The 24,957-nt window shown below is 40.0% G+C and overlaps 2 protein-coding genes across 2 annotated transcripts in view; one reads left to right on the top strand and one right to left on the bottom strand.

The window, feature by feature from the left end:
• Positions 1-4,795: 4,795 nt before the first annotated feature.
• nsun2 (NOP2/Sun RNA methyltransferase 2) lies at positions 4,796-21,299 on the bottom strand. The gene is made up of 19 exons (XM_037796037.1): positions 21,020-21,299; positions 19,077-19,234; positions 18,491-18,595; positions 18,298-18,403; positions 18,090-18,161; positions 17,849-17,933; positions 16,889-17,081; positions 16,217-16,291; positions 15,902-16,032; positions 14,237-14,310; positions 13,913-14,043; positions 12,028-12,124; positions 11,587-11,813; positions 10,423-10,515; positions 10,190-10,325; positions 8,186-8,266; positions 6,781-6,919; positions 6,331-6,370; positions 4,796-6,225 (listed from the first exon to the last, which is right to left on the bottom strand). Exons 1-19 carry the CDS (start codon positions 21,083-21,085, stop codon positions 5,925-5,927), a joined length of 2,310 nt encoding a protein of 769 aa, XP_037651965.1. The 5' UTR covers positions 21,086-21,299; the 3' UTR covers positions 4,796-5,924.
• A 2,547-nt stretch (positions 21,300-23,846) lies between these two features.
• The window catches only part of srd5a1 (steroid-5-alpha-reductase, alpha polypeptide 1 (3-oxo-5 alpha-steroid delta 4-dehydrogenase alpha 1)), a 35,915-nt gene continuing 34,804 nt past the window's right edge, over positions 23,847-24,957 (top strand). Inside the window, exon 1 of the mRNA XM_037796071.1 lies at positions 23,847-24,293. Within this exon, the coding sequence (XP_037651999.1) occupies positions 23,983-24,293 (311 nt within the window). The 5' untranslated portion in view covers positions 23,847-23,982. The remainder of the gene's footprint in view (positions 24,294-24,957) is intronic.

Genomic DNA, 24,957 nt, shown 5'->3' with positions numbered 1-24,957 from the left:
ACCTCTTGGCTTTAATTCAGCCTAATGCAGGAGTGGGTGTTTTGTCACCTATGGGAGATGAGTTTATAACGCATTAGAGGTTAATTCAGGTTTAAACCCCAGATGCAGTCGTGGTACACATTCTGTCCTAATGGTGCCATAAGAGGAACGTGCACACACATGCATACTCACGTTTACATGTTTACACGTTTAGCACGAGTCAAGGGAGAGAGGGAAAAAAAAAAGGATTAAAGCCTTAAAGCTTCAGCATCATACGCTAGAGAACAGAGTGTGTTTCAGAGATAGAAATAAAATCGCATAGGACGAGCTCCGCCTCTGTGCATGTGTGGAGTGGGAAGGCAAAAAATTGTTATGTTTTGAGGGTGCACGTGCACACATGGATACAAACACACACACAGGCTTTGCACAATAACACTATCAGACAGAGCCAACATCCATAACCAGAGATTTACCAGCGGATTTTAAAAGGGCGAGCAGTTGTGTGTGTGTGTGTGTGTGTGTGTGTGTGTGGAGCTGAGTGGGCTTTGGTTTAATCCAAACATGAAACACCCCACCACACACACACATACACACACACACATAAACCACACCACACCACACCACCCCTCTGTCACTCTCTCTCTCTCTAAGTGTGTGTGTGAATTTGCCTCTGTCTCTTTTAGCGTTGCGTAACAGCTTGATTATATAATCTCAAACATATATGCATGTCCACGAGGCTGAGCGCCAGAGTGCATGAAGCATGCAGGAGCATCAAACTCAAGCGGGGGATGACGATGAGGAGGAGGAGGAGGATGAGGAGGAGGAAGGAAAAGAAAAGAGAGAGGTGAAGAAGGGACAACATCCACAGCGCTGTGACACTGTGGCTACATTTCTTGTCTGAACTAGAGCTCTAGTGACGTCACACATTTACTCCTATAAATCATGTTGATGTAGAGCTCGCTACAAGTGAGCAGAGGAGGCGACATGTTTTATATTCTTCGTTTCCTGAAGCAGTGCAAGATGGAAAGCAAAGGATGATGTAATAAATGTCAAATGATGTAATAACTCATATGATGTCATAAAATGCCCCTTAAACTGGGTTGAAAACACAATAAAGGCTGGGAATGGATACTAAATAATATAACAAGTTATAAATTGATATAAAAGAAATCACAAAAATCTCAAAACACAATTTCATCCTTGCTAGCAATATTCAACTTGTTAGCGTTTGCCTTTAAATAAATCAAATATTCACTTTCCTTTAAGCTCTGTTTTGGTCTCCACCAACTCCTGAGAAAAAACATATCTGAGTCTTTAGCTGCTAGATGTTTGACTTCCTTCAACAGCCAACTCACTAACAACCCAGTAGGCGTAGTAGGCCCCTAATGACCCACATCTTTGGTGCTTATAGCGACCGATAACGCTTATTTAATGGCCTCCCTTACCAAAAAGAAGTTTATTCAAGTGTGCTATTAGTATACTTCTTTTAAATGTAAAATAAGAAAGTATACTTTCAGTTTACTTTTTGTGTACTTATCAGAATATACTTAACAAAATAATACTGAAGTATACTTGACTTGCTGTAGAAAAGTATAGAAAAAAGTATAGAAAAAAGTTGGTTTATGCTTACTTTTTGATAGAGTAGCCTATTAGAGTGAGTCAGAGTTTGTAATCATATGTTTTGATATTCATTTACTTCAAAATCCAAAAATGATTTTCTACATTTTTTAATTTTCTGCTCGCCGTGGAGGCATGCGAGAAAAACTCATTTTATTTATTTTCCTAATCTCATCACAAAACATCAAGTCAAATAGCACAGGGAGCAAGTCTCCTTATGTAATACACAAATCATTGGCTAAGTACTATAAGTTAAAGAAACTTACAAGTATAAATGCAGTAAAAATGTTTAAATTTGTAGTTTACTGAGAGTATACTTTAAAGTGTACTTTCACGAACTATAAGTGGGCTACACATATAAAACTAGTAAACTAACACCATACCTATAAGTTCCCTTTTAGTATAGTTCATTTCATAGTATAGTACAAAATACAACTTAGAAGTAAACTAGTTGTGTACGCAAAGTTTACTATTCTTACACTTAAAGTACACTTAAAAGTATACTTTTATAAACTAAATAGTGGGCCAATTTAGTCCCAAGAAGTATTAAAATAGTACACTTACAAGTATACTACGAGTGCATTGATTTCAGTACTTACTACATAAAGTATACTTGGGAAATAAACTTAACTTAAGTTTGCTTCATAAAATAATCTTAAAGTATGCTACTTTTTCGTAAGGGCTGATAACAGTTGAATCGGGTGGTTGTGTACAGTGGGTTTGGCTAAAAGTGTGTTCAGACAGAGTCAATGGAAAGACAGGAGTGGTTGCGAATAGACGCAAATTCACCTGGAGATCATGAGTCTACAGAAGAAGAAACTAAGATCAGTCAAAGGCTGAACTGCCACACAAACACACACACTGTCAAACTACCTCTCAGTACAGTCAGTACATTGGCTGTTTGGTAGAATAAATAAGGGCTGCACAAAATGGTCCAGAGGTCAAATTCGCACAAATAATGTGATATTGCTTTCTTTTGGGTATCAAGTATCATCTTTCACATTACAGTGAAGTATTTTGATTCATTGCACTAAATAAATATGAAGTTGTGCAGCTTTAAAGTGCAGCAATACCCAGATAATGAATTTACTGGGAACTGGTAGGTTTCAATTACACTTTATACTCTTGATACGATGTCTTTGAAACCTTGAAAAATATGTCAGTGTACCAGGATAGGAGAACACTAGTGCTCCAATAAAAATGGTGTATTGCGGGGAGAACTAAAGACTTAAATCGAGATGACAGTTTGAGAACATTTTTGAATCTGAGCTTTGGGAGGCCGTGAGTGCTCTCAGAAAGCTCTTCCAGGGAGAAATATAATCAAAATGGAGAGAGGAAGTGAGTGGTATGAATAGAGTCGGAGATTGGATGGAAATTTAAATAGAAAGTGAAAGACTAGGTAGAGAAGAGAGGAGAGTGTGAGAGAGAGAGAGAGAGAGGATGAAGGTGAAAGAGGACGTATAACATTAACGTAATGTGTCCCCGTGTGGAGTTGATGTCATTACTGGTGTTAGTAGGTTCTGAGGCTAAAAGGCAGGAGGCATCACTCCACACTGACAAAACCAGCGCACACACACTTTAAACACACACACAAAGACGGGCTTAACCGAAGCATACACACATATTCACGCGCAGGCTTAACTCAAACACACACACTCCCACGCACACAGACAGGCCTATGACTCAGTAACAACTTTTGCCTTATCTCCAAACCTTTCTCTATCTGTCCAATTCAATTTATTCACCCTCCACCCTCTCTGTAACCCCTCCATTCACTCATGTCTCTTCATCCTCCCAAGGCCTTTTATCATTTTCAGCTCCTTCCATTTTCATCCTCTACTCAGCTCGGGAAAAAAGAGAGCGTTTTTCTCTCCTCGTTCATCCTTGACTGGCTCCGCAAGCAGCTCTCGCCCCCCCTCTGTTATGGCACAACCTTGAAATACCTTACACAAATTTTTCAAAACTCTCTTTGCTCCCTGACCTTGTTCATCCTCTCCAACCCTCAGCTGTTCAATCATCAACCATTTAGTCTTTCATTTCCGTCTGTCTCTGTCATATTAGTACAGATGAAGGTTGAAAATCAGCCTGATTTTAGTCAATATGTGCCTTTGTTTTCCTTGGAAACAGTAGCAGAGGAAAGCAGGTCACAACTGGGTTTACCCTTCCTCTCGATCCGAGCATGTAACCCAAACATTGACTCCTCTTGTCCCAGACTTGTCCCCTTCTGCCTCTGCAAACAGCGCTGTCACTGGCACATCCACAGCCGAGGGAATTGACATGACAGTCGCTCTTCCCGCGTGGTTAATACCCACTGTCGTGCACTTTAGAGGTCACAGATCAAATAAAAAAAAATTTTAAAAAAAGAGAGAGAAGGGAACGAGAGAGGATAAGAGAAGAAAAGTGAGGAGGGAGTCGGGAGAAGAAAATGAAGAGGAGAGCGTAGGAGTGATGCTCTCTGTGGTCCCTCTGTCCTCTGTTCCCTCCCGTCACCAGAGAGAGGTGAGGGGGCTGGTTGTCATGACGGCTGTTGTCATGGCAGCTGGACTGGGTAATAAACAGGAGGAGAGATGTCTGTCTGTCCATCCGTCCATCCAGTGCAGTGAAGCTGCCGTGGCAACCGCTGACAAGATGCTGCAAATATGCTGCTGTCATGGGAAGTTAACTTTGTGTTTTTCATATTCTTTCTTTTCCATATTCCTACCTTAGTTGTTTTAAAAACAAATCTATAATAAGAAAAATATATATATCTTTGTTGACTAAAGAGAGATGTTTTGTGTTGAGACCTTATTTGGTATCATTGCTGCATCTGACAGTTGTATTTGACAGCTGTGAAATTGGAAAAGCATGATGCTCCGTCCTTCAAGAAAAAGAGCAGAGGTTGAACTGTCCTGTTTATTCTTTATCTTTATTTGTTCAGCTTTGTAGTCCTTGTTCCTAGCTGTTATTTCTATGTTTGTGTACATTGAGAGCAATGCAAATAAAACAGTAAAATCCCCTGTATGTGCACACATACTTGGCCAATAAAGGTGATTCTGATCACTATACCAGCTTATTTCTTAAATTCTTCTACAGTTGAAAACTGAATATGAAAAGGTAGTTAATATTAATGCCAGTTAATGTGTAATAATGTGGTGAAACTTTATTATAAATATTCAGTAAAAAGAAATAAAACTTGCAGCACCCTTGGCCCGTCCCAGGATGCACCAGTACCCACTTTATTTACCACTGTTTTTATGGGTTCACACTTTTATTTAATTCCTAATTTTATTAATTCTGTAATTTGCAGAAGTAATCAACCCCTTCTCAAACATGCCTTTGATACTTCAGTAGACCAAGAATGAAAATAAAGTCAATAATGTGAACAGGTGGTGACACAGTTAACCTTTAACACTTTTAATCAACTCCATATTTCTGCTTAATTACAGGTATACAAAATGAGATAGCAGTAAACCTCTCATGAGCAACTAAAAGAAACATTTAAGCCACTTGATCAGTGGAATAGGTTTGTTAAAGGTATACTATGTCGCATTGTCGGTTGCTGTTTGTAAACACAGCATTCAAAGTGGCGAGAGAGAGTGAATAAAGAGAGGGAGCGGCGATGGTGAGGGGGAAAAAAGCAGTGTACAGAGGAATAAAACTTTATTTTCTGATTGTTTTATGGCGGTTACGTTCTAATGCACAAATAAATACACCCACACCTCCTCACAACCCTGCGGGAAGGTCCCGCATTGCCAGATTTTGAATGAATGCATTTCGGGGAAAAGCTGAAACACACAAAAACACAGCGATATAACAACCTATTGGTCGTCAAGTACCGCCGCTAAAGGGTGCATTTTGCCTCAGTATCAGACGCCGAGGGGCGAGACAAAGCGGCAGTATTTGACGACCTGGGAATGAGAACTGTCCTCACACCCTGCACGCTGTTATTAACTGGGGGTTACACACCCAAAGGCTCTTTGCTAACGCCCAGAAACGTCCCGAACACAGCAAAATCAGAAGCAGAAACCGACACACTCTTAGTGGGTCCTAATTGTCTATGCATTGTTTTTTAGGAAATGCTGCATAGTATACCTTTTAAAATACAGTAAAATAAGACAAGCCATTTAACTAAAACTCCTGGAGGGAATCCAAAAAGTAAAAATCCCAAGGGAGTCCATCTGTGGGAGGGAATCCTTCTGCAGTGGCAGTGTGGTGAACAGAGAAACCCGTAGAGGCACATCACCCTCCTTCTACCACATGATGTGGTCTTCGACGTGCTCTTAAGAGCTCCGATACGTCTTCAGTCAGTCCTCCTGTCTCTCTACCATCTCCTCTACATTCCCAAGCTGCTAGTCTCCTGGTTGCTTCTTTGGTTCTGATGACCTGTTCTTATCACCGTTCTCCAAGTCCAGCTCCGCCTCCGCCGCCCCTTCCTCCTCAACGTCCTTTTCCACTTCGTCCTCTACCTCTTCCTTTCCTTCCTTCTCTCCGTCCCTCCCTTTCTTCCCGACGCCCTGTTTGTCTCTGAAGACCTCCACGCCTAACATTCGGAGGTAATGAAACCTCTCGTTGCGGGGGACGAAGGCTCGGATGGACGTCTTTCCCCTCCAGCCACACAGCTGGATGGGACACTGAGGCTCTGCTGGGTTACTGACAAAACAGAGGGTTGTGGTGGGTGTCAGAAACGACCAAAAACGACTTCAAAAAGGATAATGACATGCGTACAAACACTTCAAATATTAAAAAACAACTTACTTTGAGTTGGGAATGTACTTCAACACAATGCTACCCATTACTGTGGAGAGAAGAATAAGATTCAGAACTAGAAAGCAACACCATGTACAGTTTCTTACATATCTGACATTTACCAGTGTAACTACAGTTTTCTTTTACTGCTCCTTTTGTGAGAGAGTTTTTGGGTCAGTGCCTTGCTCAAGGGCAGCTCCAACACCAGTTGTTGAGGAAGACGAAGCATTACTCATTCACTTTCCTCTCTCATTTTATGCCAGCCAAGCCAGAAACCTTCCAGTCACTAATCCAGTACTCTAACCTCTAAGGCTGCTTTCGGCTGCTTCCCAAAAAATATATTTTGTTTCAGTATCAGAAAAGAAACCAGGGGTAGTACAATCTGTAGTAATAGTAATTACTTTTCTGAAAGGGGTTATTCAAGTTGGAATACATGTCTTATATTTTTGCCGTGCGTACCCATTTTCTTGGCCTGAGCGTGAGCGTTCTCCTCCAGTTTGCTGAGGAAGGGGTTCTCCTGGGTCAGCAGCACTTTGATGTCCTCCACACTCACTCGGATTATCCTGGAGCGAATGTACGGCTGAAGAGTGTAGATACCCTGGTTGGACAGAGAGGAGACGTGGTTGTCATTCTGAAGACCTGGGGCTGTCGCTGTGAAGGGAATTTCCCCTGCAGTAATAATAATGATCAGCTCAACAGCACGATATGTGGTACTATTGCCATTTTGTTTTTCAAATTATTTCATTTATTCAGATTTTATTGCTCTATAAATAAGCATTATTGTGAGGCTAGGTATATTGATGCTTTTTAAATGACGAAAAGATGAGTTTTAAAACTAATTATATACTTGTTTATTGATAAATGCTGAACAGAGAAGGGCAATGGGGGCGCAGTTGTTTTTTTTTCCAGCTGAGATGCTGTGGTTGCGTCTGGTTGCTATGATACAAGGCCAGAGCACGTAGGGAGAGAAGACGTACCCGCTGGTCTATGTGTATTAATTTTTCCTCTGTTGTTGATGTTGTTCAGCACTTAAAGACCAACCCTCCTTCCTCCATTGAGATTGGATGGCTGGGTAAAAAGAGACAGTGACGAGTGCAACGTGTTTCAACTCTCGGCAACCAGAGAAAACACCAAATGTCCAGCGTTCAGCGCCTCGTAGCGCTGCTTACGTTTGTAGCAAAGTGTAAAATGCTGCGCTCCCATTGCAAAGAATTCCAAAAAGTAAAAACGTGAGCATAGCAGTTGTGGCGGTAGCTTGCCATCCCCTTGCAGTTGGCTTGTCAATAGCGCAGTATTGCAATATTGCTGTTATTGCGACAGCCCTATGAAGCCCAATAAAATGAATCCAGATTCTTTACAGTTACATGGTGCGTATACAATTAATGAAGTTTTATTTGGATTGTGAACTCTGCCGTCTGGCTCTCTTGTTATTCAGAACCACTTCTGTGGTGAATACAGTAAGAATAATTTAAACTGCATGTTTGAACACACATTAAAGGAGCTGCTTTAACAATGACATTTTGTGTAAAAATCAAAGAATAGGTATGGTGATGGAAGTCCTAGAAATAAAAACCATGCATCACTGCATGTCTGGCTTTCACTTCAAATCAAGAGGTTGATTTGCATACAAAAAGAGGATTATGGGACTTGTGTGAAAATGTGCTGAAAGGTGTGAAGACTCTGAGAGAATGTCATGTTTTCACAATAACACAGCTTTCGGTTAATAAGACGCCGCTCAACACAGAACAAGTCCAATCACAGCAAGTTATTTTTGTTCCACTGAAGATTTAAATGTGGGAGGATGTGAAGTGATGTCCAGGGTGCTGTGGATGAAAAATCCAATATATATATGTGTGTGTGTTACCTCCTGAGCCAGTCTGAAGGCACATCCAAACTCCTCTCCATCACTGTTGCGAGACCACACCTTCACCCCTGTGTTGATGACCTGAGAAACAAACAAACAAACAAAAAAAGCATGCTGACATATTGCAAAAACAACACAATGATGCCAATTTCTACTGACTTTAACTGCACTAATTAATATCTCCCCTGAAAAAACAACCAAGGGTTGTAATTTAAATAAAAATAAGAGGACTAATTATGTTACGTGTGGTCTTGGGTCTTGTAGTATTACTGGTAATGTGTTTTGTAATTACTGATGTTCAAGCTGCTTTGCTCAAGGCACCTACTGTACGAGATATTACAGAAGTGTGGGTAAACACGGTGCGGCCGGTCTCTGGTGTCCCGCCACGAGTGGGAGGAAACTGTCAGTGATTGTTTTTGTTTTGCAGGTTAAAATTCAACAACACTTCTGAAATAAATATGCATGTTGAATTCTTTACCAACCTAAGGGAAGTTAAGCAAGAACAATTAACTTTGCATAATAATTTAATATGAGAATATAAAGTAAGAGAAATAGAGATTATATGCACTTAAAGGATGACTTTTTTGTTTCAATCTGGACCCTATTTTCCCAGTTTTTGTGAGGTGAAATTGGTCCAGTATTGAGGGAGTACGCTGCAGCCGCCAGCTGCTAAATAAGCTGTAATGTAATCATTTGGGCCAACCCATTACCGTCAATTTACGCCCACTAAAAGTGCTTGTTTTTGCCACTGACAGGCTCAGATTGTTATTCTAAGTGTCCGACAACATTATGGAAAGAACCCTACAGAGAAATGAAACATTCTTCTTACCTTTCGCTCCCTGTTTGTCATTGTGTCATGTGACTTGTTGCCGGAAGACAACGGTGGAAACAGGAGTGGAAAGAGGAGTGCCGGTGTTGTCAGAGTTTGTTGTGTTGTTGGACTACAGAAAGCGTAGCTTAGTGTTATCTAAAAGATTTTCAATGTCGTGGCTGAATATTTAGATGATTTCGACAATGTGGATGCGACGCGAGATTTAAGAATGAGACTTCTCCGAGCGAGACCCGCGATAACAAACAGACCCGGATCAAGCGAAAGGTAAAGAAATTGTTTCATTTCTCTGTAGGGGTCATTTCCGTAATGTTGTCAGACGCTTATAATAACAATCTGAGCCTGTCAGTTGGCAAAATCAAGCAGTTTTAGTGGACGTGATTGACGTTACCAGGTTGCCCCAAAGGATTACATTACAGCTCGTTTAGCGGCTGCAGCGCACACCCCTCAATACTGGACCATTTTAAAAAAAAGTGTTGTCCCCATTAGTCACTTAACACATGGGAAAGGATTGAAAAATACCAAAGTTATCCTTTAATATTAAACTATTAATGTTCTGAAAAAGCCTTATTCCAGAGATTTTCTGAATGAAACTTGAGATGTTATAAAAAGGGGAAGAGAAGTAAACATGGGCCTGTTTTTTAGTCACCACATCCAGAATCTACAATATTGTGGCAACTCACTGTGGTTTAGCCCAATAGAAAGTGACTAAAAAGTGGGATCAAACACAATGAGGAGAACAAAGAGACTGAGATACACAAACACAGAGAGTGCCACCTGTGCAGGTGCTACAGGGTGGAGGACCGGAGGGATTTGGGACAGGAGAGGGTCCCATCTGTTAGGCTGGGCTGGTATATGTACACACACACACACACACACACACACACACACACACACACACTATAAAAATAAACTAATGTACCAAAGTAAAACAAATATGTCTGCATCCAAAAACTGGCGTATGCACTGCTATAATAAACATAATGCAGTCTGTTTCAACTACAATGTAGTGTGATCAATACTAGCTGCATCGCCTCCAGGAAAGAATTGATCATTGATTCGTTGCATCTATTTTTATCGTCTTTTGTCTTCATCATCAAACCTGGCTTTCAATGTTGGCTATGATCTGCTCCAAAACACACACACACACACACATACACATACACCCTCATCACCTTCATGCGCTCGCTGTTGTTGAGCAGCACGTTGCGGAGCTCTTTGGACACCATGTACAGGTGTCTCTTCTTGCCCTCGTGGGTCCTGGTCAGAACGTTGAGCTTAGGGAAGTTGGGGGCCATATCGTAGAAAGATCTAGAGAAAACAGAAGAAAAATATATATAGTTTTTGCTACACCAAAAAATGCAGAAAAACGAACATGTCCTTGTCTAATGCAAATAGAGATACTTACTGTATGGAGGTGAAGACTGGGTCATCTTCAGTAAGGAACACAAAGGGGTCTTCTTTATAACCAAACAGCCTCATCTTCTTAGAGGCTGGAGGCCTGGGAAAACACAGAGAGGAGACAGACATTCATTTATGACTCAGAGAATATATTTATGCTTATTTAAAAAGGTGCTCTATACGATATCCAGAGCATTAATATAGCAGCAAACAACTATTTGCTATGTAAAGATATAGAGAAGTAATGTCTACCTGAGCAGAGAATGAAGTCTCGCGTGTGGTTTTAGTGAATGTTTGTGCTCTTGAGCGTGCCCCACTGGCTTGTTCACTGCCGCCGCTCTGCACTGCTCTCATATGGCAGTTACACTGAATTCACATCAGGCAGCGGCGAAGTACGGCGCAATAATAAATTTTTTTGTGCGGCAGGGAGGCGTATTCATGCGTTTCAGCCGGGAAAGAATTCTTGTCGACATGTCAAAGGAGTTGAAGGATCTGTTTACTGACTGGCTGCAGGTCCTATCTGACCGCACTTTTCCGCCAAAAGTTAAACTTTTAGTTAGTCGCTGAGCTCGGGAGCGGCCGTCGCAGCATTTCATAGACATTGCACGACAACTCGCTGCAAGCCGCACTTCGTCTCTACTCTGGTGTGAATTTGGCTTACAGCTGATAACGGCGTCCCGACTGATGGCGCCGTTGCGGAACGCCACCCACCCTCCGTCCCCCCCCCCCCCAGGTTAACATGGTTATCTCTGTCAGCACTGTTGCTGTTGTTTTCACATTTAGCACCATTAGCCTCGTTAACTACGAGCCGCCGGCTCAGCCGTCACGATGTTGAGAGCCATGTAGAGGCAATAGAAATGCTCCAAATCTCACATTTAGCACCTTTAAAAATTCCAAATACATTATTTACTTTGGTTGTGCTGCAAAAACATCCCATGTCAAATAGTTTCAATAAATCTTTCATGGAAGAAATTTTTTTTTTATGAGTTTTTAATGATGACATTGGCCGACGACGAATTGCTTAAAATGTGCATATTTCTTCAGGGACCAGTGATGGGTTTGTTAATCCGAAGAGTAATTTCTCATTCTGTCATCTTTTTTATTATAATGTCTAAAGACCTTGCAGCGGGTCCTTTGTTCATTAGCTTGCCACCACACCAACGTGACTCACCCACACACTCCATCTTGTTTAGCAGCGCGCTCCTGGGCCAAGGAAGCTCCTTTGGGTGCCTCCTCTTCTGCCTCCTTTTCCAATTTTCCCTCTGGGCCTTCCCCGTCCCCCTCCTCCTCCTCCTCCTCTACAGCACTCTCAGGGAGGCAGGGGGTGTCTGCGGGGGTCGAGGCCGATGGGGTGCCTTCAGTCTGGGCCGCTGAGCTGGATGAGATGTCCTTCCTCAGCTGGAGACGATGGGGGGGAGACAAAGAAGAAAGAAAGAAGAAGTCCCAGCTGTGGTTAGTAACAGGTGAGTGATGCAGTAAGGGTGGATGGGGGGGGGGGGTTACTGCTGCTTCAACAGGCATACCCCACTGAATTCTGCTCCATTTCCCTCCTCAAGTACAACTGGCAATCTAATCATCCATTAAGTGTGGGTGTGTATTTGTGAGGAAGTACCTTAGGATATCTTTTGTTCCAAGGCATCGGGGCTTTCTTCACCAGCACAGCCACAAAGAAACCTCCAGTGTTCTGGTGATGTGGCAGAATCCTCATACTGACATTAAAACACACACACACACACACACACACATAAATCAAGCTGTGAGTTTTATGGTGCCACCTACTGTGAACATAAACAAGGATTTTTTTTTCTCCCAGCAGTAAATAAAAAAAGATGCTGAGACAACGCGTGACAATAGCTCCCTCTGCTGGCCCGGCGCCGTGCCCGTCCGTCTGAACGTTAAAGTAAAAAGCTGCAGAGGAGAAATGACATCATCCACCATTAAGTGAGAGTGCAGGTGTGTACATGTATGAGCATCCGTGCAGACGGTGCGCACGTGTGTGTGTGCAAAGCTGTGCCAAGAAAATAAATCGGGGACATTACTCAGCTAATGAAGTTGGCGTCGATGAAAACAGAAGAGATTGGGAGTGAGTGTGCTTGTGTTTCTCTGCTTTTCGTGAGAACAAAACACCCCTCAGGAGGATAAAAAGATGAGAAAAATTAGCTAAATTAAGAGAAGGGTTTGGCTCCTCCTTTTATATACACTGAAAAAAATTCCACCTCGGGAAAATATTTATTAGAGGGATACATTTTTTTTTTTTTTTTTTAAATCACCCCAATGTTACTGAACTCACCAAAAGACTATACGCTCTGATTATTTTGGCACTCAAAGGGACGTTAAACAAGGCTTCCCACTCTCACCGCATCCTATTTGCTTTGGCTATAGAGCTTTTAGCCGAAGCTATTAGAACCGAGTCATATGTGGACTTAAAGGTTTGTGGGTTTGAGTTATGTCCTTCACATTATATAATAGCAACAAACCCTTAAAGCCCCAGTAAAATGGAAGTTACAGCGTCTTTAGCTTCTGTACTATGATGTATGCCTCAGTGAAAAGGAATATATATGAGCGGTGTACAGTTACAAGAGGGATTTAAATCAAATCCTTTTTGCATTTGATTGGACCGCTAAAAAGTGGACGGGCTGCAGAATGTTGTCGCTAAAAGTTGCAGATTGATCGGTGGATGGATGTCATGATATTATTGGTTGAAATGAGTTGGCACTTGCTTACATAAGCACATGTCATATTTTGTTTAAAAGGAAGAAAAGATTGGATTTTAATATAAAAATGAGGGCTGTCAAAGTTGACGCAAATTTGTTTTAACGCCACTAATTTCTTTAATTCAACTTGGAATGTTTAGGTTGTAGCGGGCTTATAGAGTGAAGATACTGGTATCATATGAAACTAGAAAAACCTAAGGAATCCATTGTTACCAACCATGTCATACTAGCTTGCCGCAAAGGAGGTTAAATACCACTCCAATGTTAGGCTAAATTTTAGCGAGAAAAACCTGGCATGGCCATTTTCAAAGGGGTCCCTTGACCTCTGACCTCAAGATATGTGAATGAAAATGGGTTCTATGGGTACCCACGAGTCTCCCCTTTACAGACTTGCCCACTTTATGATAATCACATGCAGTTTGGGACAAGTCATAGTCAAGTCAGCACACTGACACACTGACAGCTGTTGTTGCCTGTTGGGCTGCAGTTTGCCATGTTATGATTTGAGCATATTTTTATGTTAAATGCAGTACCTGTGAGGGTTTCTGGACAATATTTGTCATTGTTTTGTGTTGTTATTGATTTCCAATAATAAATATATACATACATTTCCATAAAGCAAGCAGATTTGCCCACTCCCATGTTGAGAACTTGACAAATCTCCCTTTAAGGTTTGCATCTGTTGTTAAATAGGTGCACATTATGACCAGGGATGTGTTATAAAGGGGTTAAAAAAGGGATATTTCATTTCATCTCAACTTTAATGTGTGAGTGTGCACGTACCATCTCTCCAGATGCATGCTGGCGAGTTTTTCTGGGTCGTTTGGCGGGAACATGGTGGGGCGGATCTGCGTGTGACGATGGCGTGGGACCTCGGACCAATCCGCGAACCACTGGCCCTCTTTGGTCATCAGCTACAGAGACAACAACCGTTTAAGTGTGTGAGCCAATCAAAGTAATCCACAGTCAGAGCATCCGACCTAGAAAAATTCTGTCTGACTTTGAAGTTGAAGCACTTCCACGACCTAAACACTGTTTTCCTTCATGGTTTCTTGTTGTAGCGAGTTGGTTTGTTGTAACACGTCAAAGACTTAAACGTTCCTGTACCTTCCAGGAAGCGACCCCGGGCATCCACTTCAGCCCTGGCAGATCGGCCGAGCCGTCGGCCAGCTCCAACGCTCCTGGCAACGGGGATGGGAAAGACATTACAACTTGGCAGAAAAAGACTGAAATTTATATCCAAAAATAACCACTCATTCAATACATAAGGATACATTTAGCAGCTCAAAAGTGAATTAAACTGTAGTGTTGGCTCTACAGCTATTGACCTTATGTGCTCCGACTCCGTTGTTTTGTGATCTCTGACTAGTTTTTAGGGATGTCCTCGACCAAAGAAATTCTTAGTCGATATTATTGACTAATCGATAAGTTGATTAAATCGACATATCTGCACAAAAGCACCACTTTAAATCTGGTGTTAATCAGAGATGTGCTCAGAAGTTTCTTGGAAATAAGTCATTCAACATGAAAAAAGCATAAAAAATGACTAAATGACTGAGACCAAAAAAAACAATTAGTCGACTAAGAGGAGGCAGCCCGACCAGTTTTACAATATACCATACAGCAGGGATATTCAATTAATATGTATACTATAGCCCAGTGGCTGCCAAACTTTTTCACGTCAAGCACCTCTAAACTGACACAAATTAAGACCTTAATTTAATAAGATTTTAGCTTTTAGATATTTTATTAGTGTATGGAAGCCAGGACTGAAATATTCATACATTCTGTCATTGTGTTACTTATGGATGGAATTATAGTGAAAATAAATGATTCCTAAAACATGATGGTGGTTGGTGATGCCTAACGTACAGTGTTAAAGACCGCCATAGCTGGAAGAGAAAATTAGACTTTCTTCCACGGTGGTCTTTAACAGTATATCATAGCAGAAGTGTTCTGTTGTGTTAATACACTATTTCTTCATCCAGAACACAGAGTCGCATCGGAGACTCATTTTGTTTTAGTTACATTATTACACTACACAGGGTTTTCAAATGACTCTGATACGGATGCACATGAAGTTATTTGACCATACCAAATATTTTCCACACTCAGTCCGGTTTAGGACAGTCAGCTTCCAGACCAACAAATCAACCATTAGCAGGTTTAGTGATCGTTTATGACGAATGCAAATAATTTTAATTTATTAACATGAATCGCTTGAAAAGATAAGACCATTTTATGGATACAAATTTCACAAATTCTCAAGTTTCAGGTTCTTAAAAGTGGAGACTTAGTGCTTTTCCTTGTGATTAGCTGAATATTGATGGGTTTTAGACTGTTGGACGGACAAAAATGAACGATATTTAAGACAACACCTTGGACTGTAGGAAATTATAACGGGCATTTGTGACTATTTTATAAAAGTATTGGGAGATTATTCAATAATAAAAAAGAATCATTAGCTGCAGCCCTAATCGTCGTACTAATAAGTTAAGCATCAGTGCTGTTGACAAATTTCACCATCCAAACATCAAACTACTGCTACAACACAATGTGAGCTAGTTAACGTTGTAGGTAACTTTGTGACAAAGATCATCTTTTTAAATCGCTGCGGTGGATTGTGGGCCGAGACTCTTAACTTATGTTTCCTATAGCACAGCAATAACTACCTGAAGTTGAGAGAAAAAAAACTGGAAATAGAACTTTGATTTGAATAAAAAGTCTAACACATATTGCTTAAATTGGTTTAGCCCTGTGAGTGTTTGTTACCTTCGCTCTTCTCCAGCAGCGCTGCGATGACAGCTTCGTCCTCTATAGGGTTGAGTGAACAGGTGGAGTAGACCATCCTCCCTCCCACAGCCAGCTGTTCCACGCCGCGCACTGCGATACGCAGCTGGAGCCTGGTACGTACACACACACACACACACACACACAAGCTCTGTAATACAGCCAACTTTTTTTAATTAGCAGCAAAAGAACACACTCCATTCCCTCGTCCTTTAGTCAATTTGGTCTACCACACAAGTGCACGAGTTCCCTACGTTGTCACGAAAAGCACAAACACACACAACTCTCCCCACTCACCCGTGGAGGTGCAGGCTGTTGCTGGTCGTCCATTTCTTCCACACGTCTATGTTCTTCCTCATGGTGCCGTCGCCGCTGCAGAAACACAGAGCAGACAGCAGCGCCGGGTCAGACACATCCCCCCTGGTTTGGCCCGAGGGGCCGAAACCCACCGGAGATCCCCGACACTTCTTCTCACAGGGCAAAAATGTCTGCCAAGCGCAAATTGTCTAAACGGCGGGCTTTAGCTGACTGTTCACATCACTGCTGCCTGCCTGCCTGCCTGCTTCTCATCCGTTTTCATTACTGCTTTTCCTCCCCTCCCCTCTCCCTCTGTTGTGTTTGGCAGGAGCTCCTGGCTCCGGCACCACAGCTGGCCTAACTCAGGCAGCATTTGCAAACAAATGCAGTTCTGCTTTTTGGCCATAAAATGACACTAGAAGGAGGAGGTTTTACCACCAACCATGTACTGAAACATTAAGAACAAAACATTATTAACAGCCCTTTATAAGGACATGGAAGGACCCTGCATCTGTCACACACAATCTCCTCTCCAGCCAAACACACACACAGCCGAGCTTATCACACCATATTTCTCTCTTTATCCACTTCCTCCTCAGACTTCCAAACTCTCCTCCAGTACTGTGTCAGTGGTGAAAGACAGAAGCCATAAGGCTTCAGCTCTTTGCTGACCTGCAGGGCACGTCGCACAGGATGCGGTCGTAGAAGAGGATGTTCTTCTTGCCGCCCTCGTCGATCTTGAGCGTGGGGATGCAGGAGGCGTCGTGGTTGACCACCATGATGCAGGGGCTGTTGAGACGCTTGGCTTGGTGCACGAGCAGGTAGCAGCGCTTGTTGTCCACGTCGTTGGCAATGACGAAGCCCTCTGGAGGGTAGAAAGAGTGGAGAAAAGTCAACTACTGTTGAAGTGGAAAGGGACTGCCGATTAACTCCCTGGGTTACTTTGTACTGTGTAAATCCAGGTTTCCACCAAAAGCGACTTTTAGTCCCTGAAACTACTTTTCCAGGAACTAAAAGGTTCCTTCAGGTTCTACTGTGGTCTAAACACCTGTGAAGATTAGGCAAATTAGTCTGCTGACGTATGAAAAAGCAACATGACATGAGACGTGGGCTGCCGGTGGTCGATTAACACTCTGCGGTTCAGTGTGTCCACCTGTTTCATCTAAAGGAAACGTTGGAAAGGAGGCCGACAGCAGAGGCTAACTTTCCTTTCAGTGTTATCAAACAAAGACAAATGTTATCTACTCGTCCTAAAATGGTCCTAAATCGATACTAGAGTACTTCCTTGTTTATGAATGAAGCGGTACACGAGTTGAAGCAGCGGTGCTGCGTGTGTTTTACCAAATCAGCGACGGGTCATCACTGCAAACCAGAAAGTTCCTGTACTTACAGACAGTCTTACCCCCCCCCCTCCCCCGACCTAGGCCTTTTTTGGGGGTAAAATGTCCCCATAAAATGTCCCAGGAACTTAATTTATACTCTGGTCCCTGCGGTTGAAATGAAAATGAAATGCAATGAGTTCCTCAAAAGGTTCTTCGGGGGGAAAGTTCCTGCGGTGGAAACGGGGCTCAATATAGATGCTGTCATTGTAGCATCTTTTCCAGGTTTTAAATGTGTGTGTGTGTGTGTTACCTGGAAATGGCACGTCCATGTCAGAATGGAGCATCTCTATCAGCTGGGCCGTCTTCGACCCTGGAGCTGCACACATGTCCAGGATCTGCACAGAAAACACATGCACGTCAACACTTCAAGTCACAAGGAAAGTGTTTTACAAGGGGGACACAAGTGAGAAAAAAAAATTAAAATAGAAAATGCGTTAAGTGCAGACAGAGCTCCTATTTTAAACCTTCAAAAGGAGGGCAGTGCTTTTTACCTTGTGGTGTGACTCAATCTTCAGGAGGAGAGGAGGGATCATACTGACGGCTTCCTGTCGGCTGATGTTACCCTGCAAGGACAAACACACTAAATGATGCTCGCCTCTTCTGACATTTTGGATTCCAACTCCCCCAACCAGGGTCAATTTAATGAACACGGCCATAAAACGGAGCCACGGGTAAATTTTTCTGTTTGTGTTTACTCACCGACTCCGTCTCGCTGACCAGAAACTGGTGGAACTTCTCCAGCAGGGGAGACTTCCTAATGATCTTCCTGCTCATGTTGGTGTGCCAGGCCTGCTCGTCGGGATACCTGGAGAGGATAGACGCAGTGCGAGCTGAGTTTCTAGTTTGAATCTGTGTGTTCTTTCAGCCTCTCGGATAAACCTTGAGATCTTACCAGCTCAGCGGCTGTGGAGCCTCCATCTTCTGGCCATCGATCTCCACCTCCTGAATATCCTTAAAGTATTTCTCCTTCAGACAGTGGAGGATTTCCTTGGCATGGCTGGAACAAGTAGTAACAACAAAATACTGGCATTAGGCAGCAGTAATCCAACATTATAAAATACATTAAATTTAAACCACTGTCCTCCTTACAAGCCCAAACATTGGAGTTTAGAACAAGATGATGAGTTTACGCCTACATATCAACTTTTAATCATGCCTTATTCTCTCATCTATCATCATACAAGTTTAGTTCAGAAGCCTGTTTATCAATTACAGTTAAATAACCAGGTCCAACTGTCTCCTACAGCTTTAACACCTATAGTGAATCTGAAAATAAGCACTCGATCTATGGAAATATTTTAGTGACCTGAAAATGGGAAATTCAAAAGGTGACAAATATACAAGAGACACAAGAGAAAGAGAAAGAAAAGGCACATTAATTGTACAGCATATTGCATGGCTTTGACCACACTTGACACTTTAAATTACAAAACAAGACAAAAGAGTGTGAATCCAGGTTATAAATCTGTCCGGCTCACCTCTTATATCCAGTGATGCGGATGGTTGCTGGCAGCGGTTCCCTCATTGCATCCATAAACTGTTCAAACTCTCCCCCAGGCACCAGGCCTTGCTCTTTGTAGTAGTGCTCAAACAGCTTATTCTCCTTGACAATGTCAGCATAGCCGGCTCCCCAGCCCTGAAACACATGGACGCATGGTTAGAACTATACACGATACGATACAACTTTAATGTCAGTTTCACTGAAATTCATTTTGCATCCATAGGCAGCTCAGTTTGAGAAAAAGTACACATACAGTAGACATACTGTTACCATAGACAGACAGACAAGTAAGACCCATCAGACAAAAAACCAAACATCACAATTATTCATACATAACCCATTACAAAATTACCATCTGTCCTCTGGATTTACATGTCTTTAGCAGCACATTAATTATTATTTAGAGCTATAAAATAATATTTGATAACTGTCTTTGATTAGAGATAAAACTAGAAAAGCAAAATGGAGATACAATCTTGTGTATGAAAAAAAAATGCTGCATTGAACCTCATTTAAAAATATGTCAATTTAATGTTTTCTTGCTTATGGTGAAAGGTAAATAACTTGAAAACACGTCATAAGACCTCATACATTTTTAGTATTGTCTAATCATCAATTCGGCATGTATTATTCACTTAATACGTTTTTATTTCAATTACATTGTCGAGTTTTCAACCCTGCTTGCTTCTTACCCTTCACGGTGTTTTCATTAAAGACCCTGTACGCATGGACACATACAATTAACACATTTCTGATTGAAGTCTGGTGAAGCCCCCACACGCAAAATCAAAAAGGCACATATCTTAGACTAATGTGACAAACTAGAAAAGCAATTTCTGAAGAAATTGCGGTGTGAATGCTGGTTGCTGAAGAGCTGACGCTATGCTGTAATGCTGGCTTAAATGTTGGGAGAAGAAGGTGAAGTAGTAGGAATAAGTGGAAAAACGGGAATGGGTTGAATTTGTATGAATTTCATTGAACAGTTGAATAATATCAATAGTGTATAATGATGTGGAATATTTTAAGGTTTTTGAATAGCTGACGCTAAACTGCATTGCTGGCTTTAATCTGTATGAAGAAGGATACAGAATCAGAATCAAAAGATTATGAATCAGTAAATAAAAGTTGTAACTGCATGAAAAGAAGCTGAAGCCTTGTAAATAGTTAGTTCTGAGTTGCCTGTTAAGAAAGTTACCTTCTGGGGCTTTTATTTTGAAAATAAATAGGTGAATCCCTAGTTTCCTGTTAACATACAAAAAGGGGAATTTTACCAAGCTCCAAATAAAGTTAGATATTTCAAAAAGTACAAATAGGATGAATGAAAGTTGTAATAATAGCCAGAATCTATGGATGATGTGGAACATTTTACAGTTTGAATGGAGTTTCTAGGTGAAAGTATGAATGAGCAGTGAACAGTTGAAAATGCATGAAAATGTTTAAATTCTGAACATGTCTTCCATTCATTTCAATGGAGAATTTTTGATGAATTATGGTTAATAATTCTGAAAATATGAAAGTTAGGAATGAGAAAAGTAATAGCCATCATGTCCTAATTGAGCTGCACGTTTTGATGTTTGAATGGAGTTTCTATGTTGAAAAATGTGGAACGAGTAGCTTTGCAAAAAAAAATGGTCTGACGAAAAATAAAAATAAACTCAGTAGAATAACATATGTTGTGATATATGCTTCCAGCATTCACAACAATGATGGTTTACACATGGCTTTGGAAGTTAAAGGTAGCTAACAGTAAAGCTCTGTGGTGTTAGCAGCTGTTTAGCAGTGATCATAGCAGCATGACTGCACAAGATTTGTAAACATAACCATCTCAGTATATAAAGCTAATATATGTGTGGCCTGACTGAGTACTTTTGCACCTAACATTAGCAGAAGTTGCTGCAGCAGTAGTAGTGTGGATCTTACAGCGTTGTCTCTGTCGTCTCTGCCAGTATTCTGTTGTTTCTGCCTCTGCCTGCTTCTTTTCCCCATGATGTTGTTGTTGTTGTTGTTGTTGGAATAGCAGACAACTCTGGAGAGAAGTCTGCGGAGCGACGTGGTGGCTGGATGCACAGAAATGTAACCTGCTACTCGGATAAAATGTAAATCTATTGAGTGTTTCAGGATGAACTGCTGTAGCTGCTGTGTATCCTCGAAACGTGTTGCCTCTGACGCACGTGAATCAGGACCCCTTGGAGGTGGCCACGAAAGCTGCCTGAATGAAATAAAAACATATTCAGGTCAGATATATCATCACACAGAAATAAGATTTCAATATAGCGTAGCTAATACAACATTAATGCACTGCTAAAGAAAGTCATTCAAAAATACTATATAACATATATTATAATTCAGTTATTTTTTTTTATTTTGTTATGCTTTCTTTATTGTACATGTTCTTTTACAGAGGTACCCTAATAATTTAGTATGTTTTTTATGCTTTCTTTATTGTACATGATCTTTTACAGAGGTACCCTAATAATTTAGTATGTTTTTTATGCTTTCTTTATTTATTTTTTATTTATTTTATTGAAGAATTAATTTACAAACATTAAGGCATTGTAATCTAAACTCAATACTTCTAACATACAAAGCACAATTGGATAGGAAGGATAACTTAAATTATACAAAATAATATAATAACAAAAATAGAGGGTAGAAAATAATTAAAGGAACAAAAAAAAGAAATGCATAAATAAATAAATAAATAATTAAACTGCACTCTTCCATAGTAGCTCTAGGGCTCATCATCATATATGTTCAGTTCTTCATAAGCTCTGAGGAGAGACTTAAAAAATAAAACACAGCCTAAGAGACAACCACAACAACCATAACAACACATAATAGATGTAACTCACACTCTGCCTTTTATTTATTACTCTACTTCATGGGGGTTTTTTTTGGGGTTTTTTTACATTTATCCTTTGATATTGCAATATATAGTTATTAATTGTTTTTTATTTGTTTGTTTGTTTTATTGACACAACAAACATTAATTACTTCTTTATTATTTTTCTTCCATTTACATGCATGTTCTTTTTAAATATCTATAAATTGTAATTTGCTTAATGAATTGTATATACAGTATGTATATATATATATATATACATATATATATGTTTTTGTTTTTATTTTGTTATTTTTTTATTTTTTATTTATTATTGAATTGACGCTTTGGCAATATTGTTAACCTGTCATGATCAATATAGCAAATTGAATTGAATTGAATTGAATTGAATATATATTATCACAGAAATAAGATTTCAATATATTTTTATATTTTTTTTTAATACAACATTATTGCACTGCTAAAGAAAGTCATTCAAAAATCCTATTTAATATATATTTTAATTTAGTATATTTTTTATGCTTTCTTTATTTTCTTTATTTATTTATTTATTTTTTTATTGAAGAATTAATTTACAAACATTAAGGCATTGTAATCTAAACTCAATACTTCTAACATACAAGGCACAATTGGATAGGAAAGATAACTTAAATTATAAAAAAATATATATAATAAAATAAATAAAAGAGGGGGTAGAAAATAAATGCCTAAATAAATAAATAAATAAATACTAAGACTGCACTCTTTCATAGTAGCTCTAGGGGTCATCATCATATATGTTCAGTTCTTCATAAGCTCTGAAGAGAGACTTTGCATGTTGTCCTTTCATTGTGTTAGAAGTATTGAGTTTAGATTACAATGCGTTAATGTTTGTAAATTAATTCTTCAATAAAAAAAAATTAAAAAAATGTTCTTTTACAGAGGTACAAACCTATATGGTGCGTTCAAAGGGAGTCGTATTTACCGCATTCACGAGAAGAGACAGTGAACGCCCCCCCTAATGTGGCAATCAGGACCTCGTAAAAATGGAAAGCTTCGACTTCACGAGTTGTGACGTGTTTATTGACGTTGTCACAAATGGTTGAGGCCATAGAAGTTATTTTTTTCATTGTAACTGCAGTTGTATATTGTATAGCTTTGTAATTTTAGAAAAATAAAAAGGAAATTGTTGATATTCCCAACTACCTAATCTTTTTCCTCTGTCATTGTGTCTTTGCATATACCGAATTATATTACCCACTTGCTAGCTTGCTAAATTGTTAGCCTCTGTGGCATCTAGACGTGACAGAAACACGTTAATATTGCTGTTGCTTGGAGTGTGGAACAGGAGATTGTGCAGAAACAAAACAATAAATAAATAAAAAAAAAAATTGAATAAAAGAAAAATGTATAGAAAAGAAAAAATAAATAAATACATTAAAATAATAATAATAAAAAATAATAATAATAATAATAATAGTAATTATGAGGAAAACTTTAGATTCGTTTAACTAAATCAGTTTCTCTTAAAAACTGAATAATTTCACAGTATATGTTATCTGCTGTATTCCCCAATAGACCTGACAATGAAAAGTCCTGATGTTTTGCCTTCCTTAGTGACTGTAAAAGATGATTCCTCTGGATACTGTAATTCCTGCAGTGTATCAGTACATGTTCAACAGTTTCTAGTTGATTACAATATGTGCATTTCCCAGTTGGGTGCTTGCCTATTCAAGCATGTTGTGTACATGACTCTCCATTTTTGTAAATCACGAATTTCATATGAAGGCACCAATATGCAAATTAGCTCATGAATATTCATCAGTGGCATCAGACGTCACGCGACGTTCCATAACATCCATGCAAAAATGGAGCATTTTGATTGGCTGATAAGATCTGATGCCATACCTGTTTGAGTGCTGTGATTGGTTCAGGAGAGGAATGCGAGTACTGAATACAACACACGGCAAACTTCAGTTATCTAGCGATATATAGCATCTTGTCAGCTAATATTAGTCTCATTTAACAGCTTCGTTGTTTGTATTTTTAGTTGTGTAACATCATGGACGCTCTCCTCTCCAGACTCTTCTCCTCGGAGGAAGAGGAGCTGTACATGTTAGACTGCATGGCTTACTTGATGCTCTTCATGGCAGCCTGCACTTTCCTTACTCTGCTCTTTGAAAACGTCCCATACGGCCGGTATGCTGACAGCAGGTTCGGGTTCCCAGTGAATGTCAGGCTGGCTTGGTTCGTTCAGGAGCTGCCTGCGTTTCTGGTGCCTTTGTGTCTGCTAGTTTGGACATCCTCTGCAAAAACCTCCCTGCTGCCCAACCAGCTGCTCATTGCCATGTACGTCTGCCACTATGTCCAGAGGTAGGTCATCATAACAATCAATTAAATTATGATTTTAACACCTGAAATGTTCAATTAGTGTTCACCAGCATTAATACTGTAAAGTGGTTCCCAGTGTGTGCTCAATAACCTGATATTTTCAGGTGGAATTTCATTCATTCTCACTGTGCAATATAATTTTACACTTGTGCAATTTTGTTAATAGTCTGTTTATTGTTAATACTGTATATACTGCTCCTATTTTTATACTTCCTTCTATTTAAATGGTTCATATTTTGTTACACTTTGTTTAGCTCTTTTTTTACTGTGTTAGCTGATGCATCTTGTTTTTTGCACTATCCCCTTTGCTGCTGTACACTGCAAATTTCCCCACTGCGGGACTAATAAAGGAATATCTTATCTTATCTTAGTACTGACAATATAAATGTAATGCACCTTTTTACATACTGATGTTTTGTGTCCATTATTGAGTTACATAATTCAGATATTCATCATTATAAAGTGCCTTCAGAAAGTATTCAGACCCCTTCACTTTTTTTTCACATTTTGTTATGTTGCAGCCTTATGATAAAATCGATAAAATTATTTTTTTTCCTCATCAATCTACACTCAATACACCATAATGACAAAGTGGAAACAGAATTTTATTTTATTTATTTTTTATCTAAATAATATGTAGCCTATT

The sequence above is a fragment of the Sebastes umbrosus genome, chromosome 15 (genome assembly GCF_015220745.1).
Source record: "Sebastes umbrosus isolate fSebUmb1 chromosome 15, fSebUmb1.pri, whole genome shotgun sequence".
Lineage (NCBI taxonomy): Eukaryota > Metazoa > Chordata > Actinopteri > Perciformes > Sebastidae > Sebastes > Sebastes umbrosus.
The sequence above is the reverse complement of the archived record's forward strand: the minus strand, read 5'-3'. Positions and strand labels throughout refer to the sequence as shown.

What these genes read in the sequence shown, in the direction of transcription:
- nsun2 (XM_037796037.1), bottom strand. Translation starts at nt 21,085, where the DNA reads ATGGGGAAAAGAAGCAGGCAGAGGCAGAAACAACAGAATACTGGCAGA. An exon ending in GAGACGACAGAGACAACGCT is followed by an intron (nt 19,235 to 21,019) that starts GTAAGATCCACA and finishes CATGTGTTTCAG; the next exon opens with GGCTGGGGAGCCGGCTATGC. An exon ending in AGCATGCATCTGGAGAGATG is followed by an intron (nt 12,125 to 13,912) that starts GTACGTGCACAC and finishes TTTTAATGTCAG; the next exon opens with TATGAGGATTCTGCCACATC.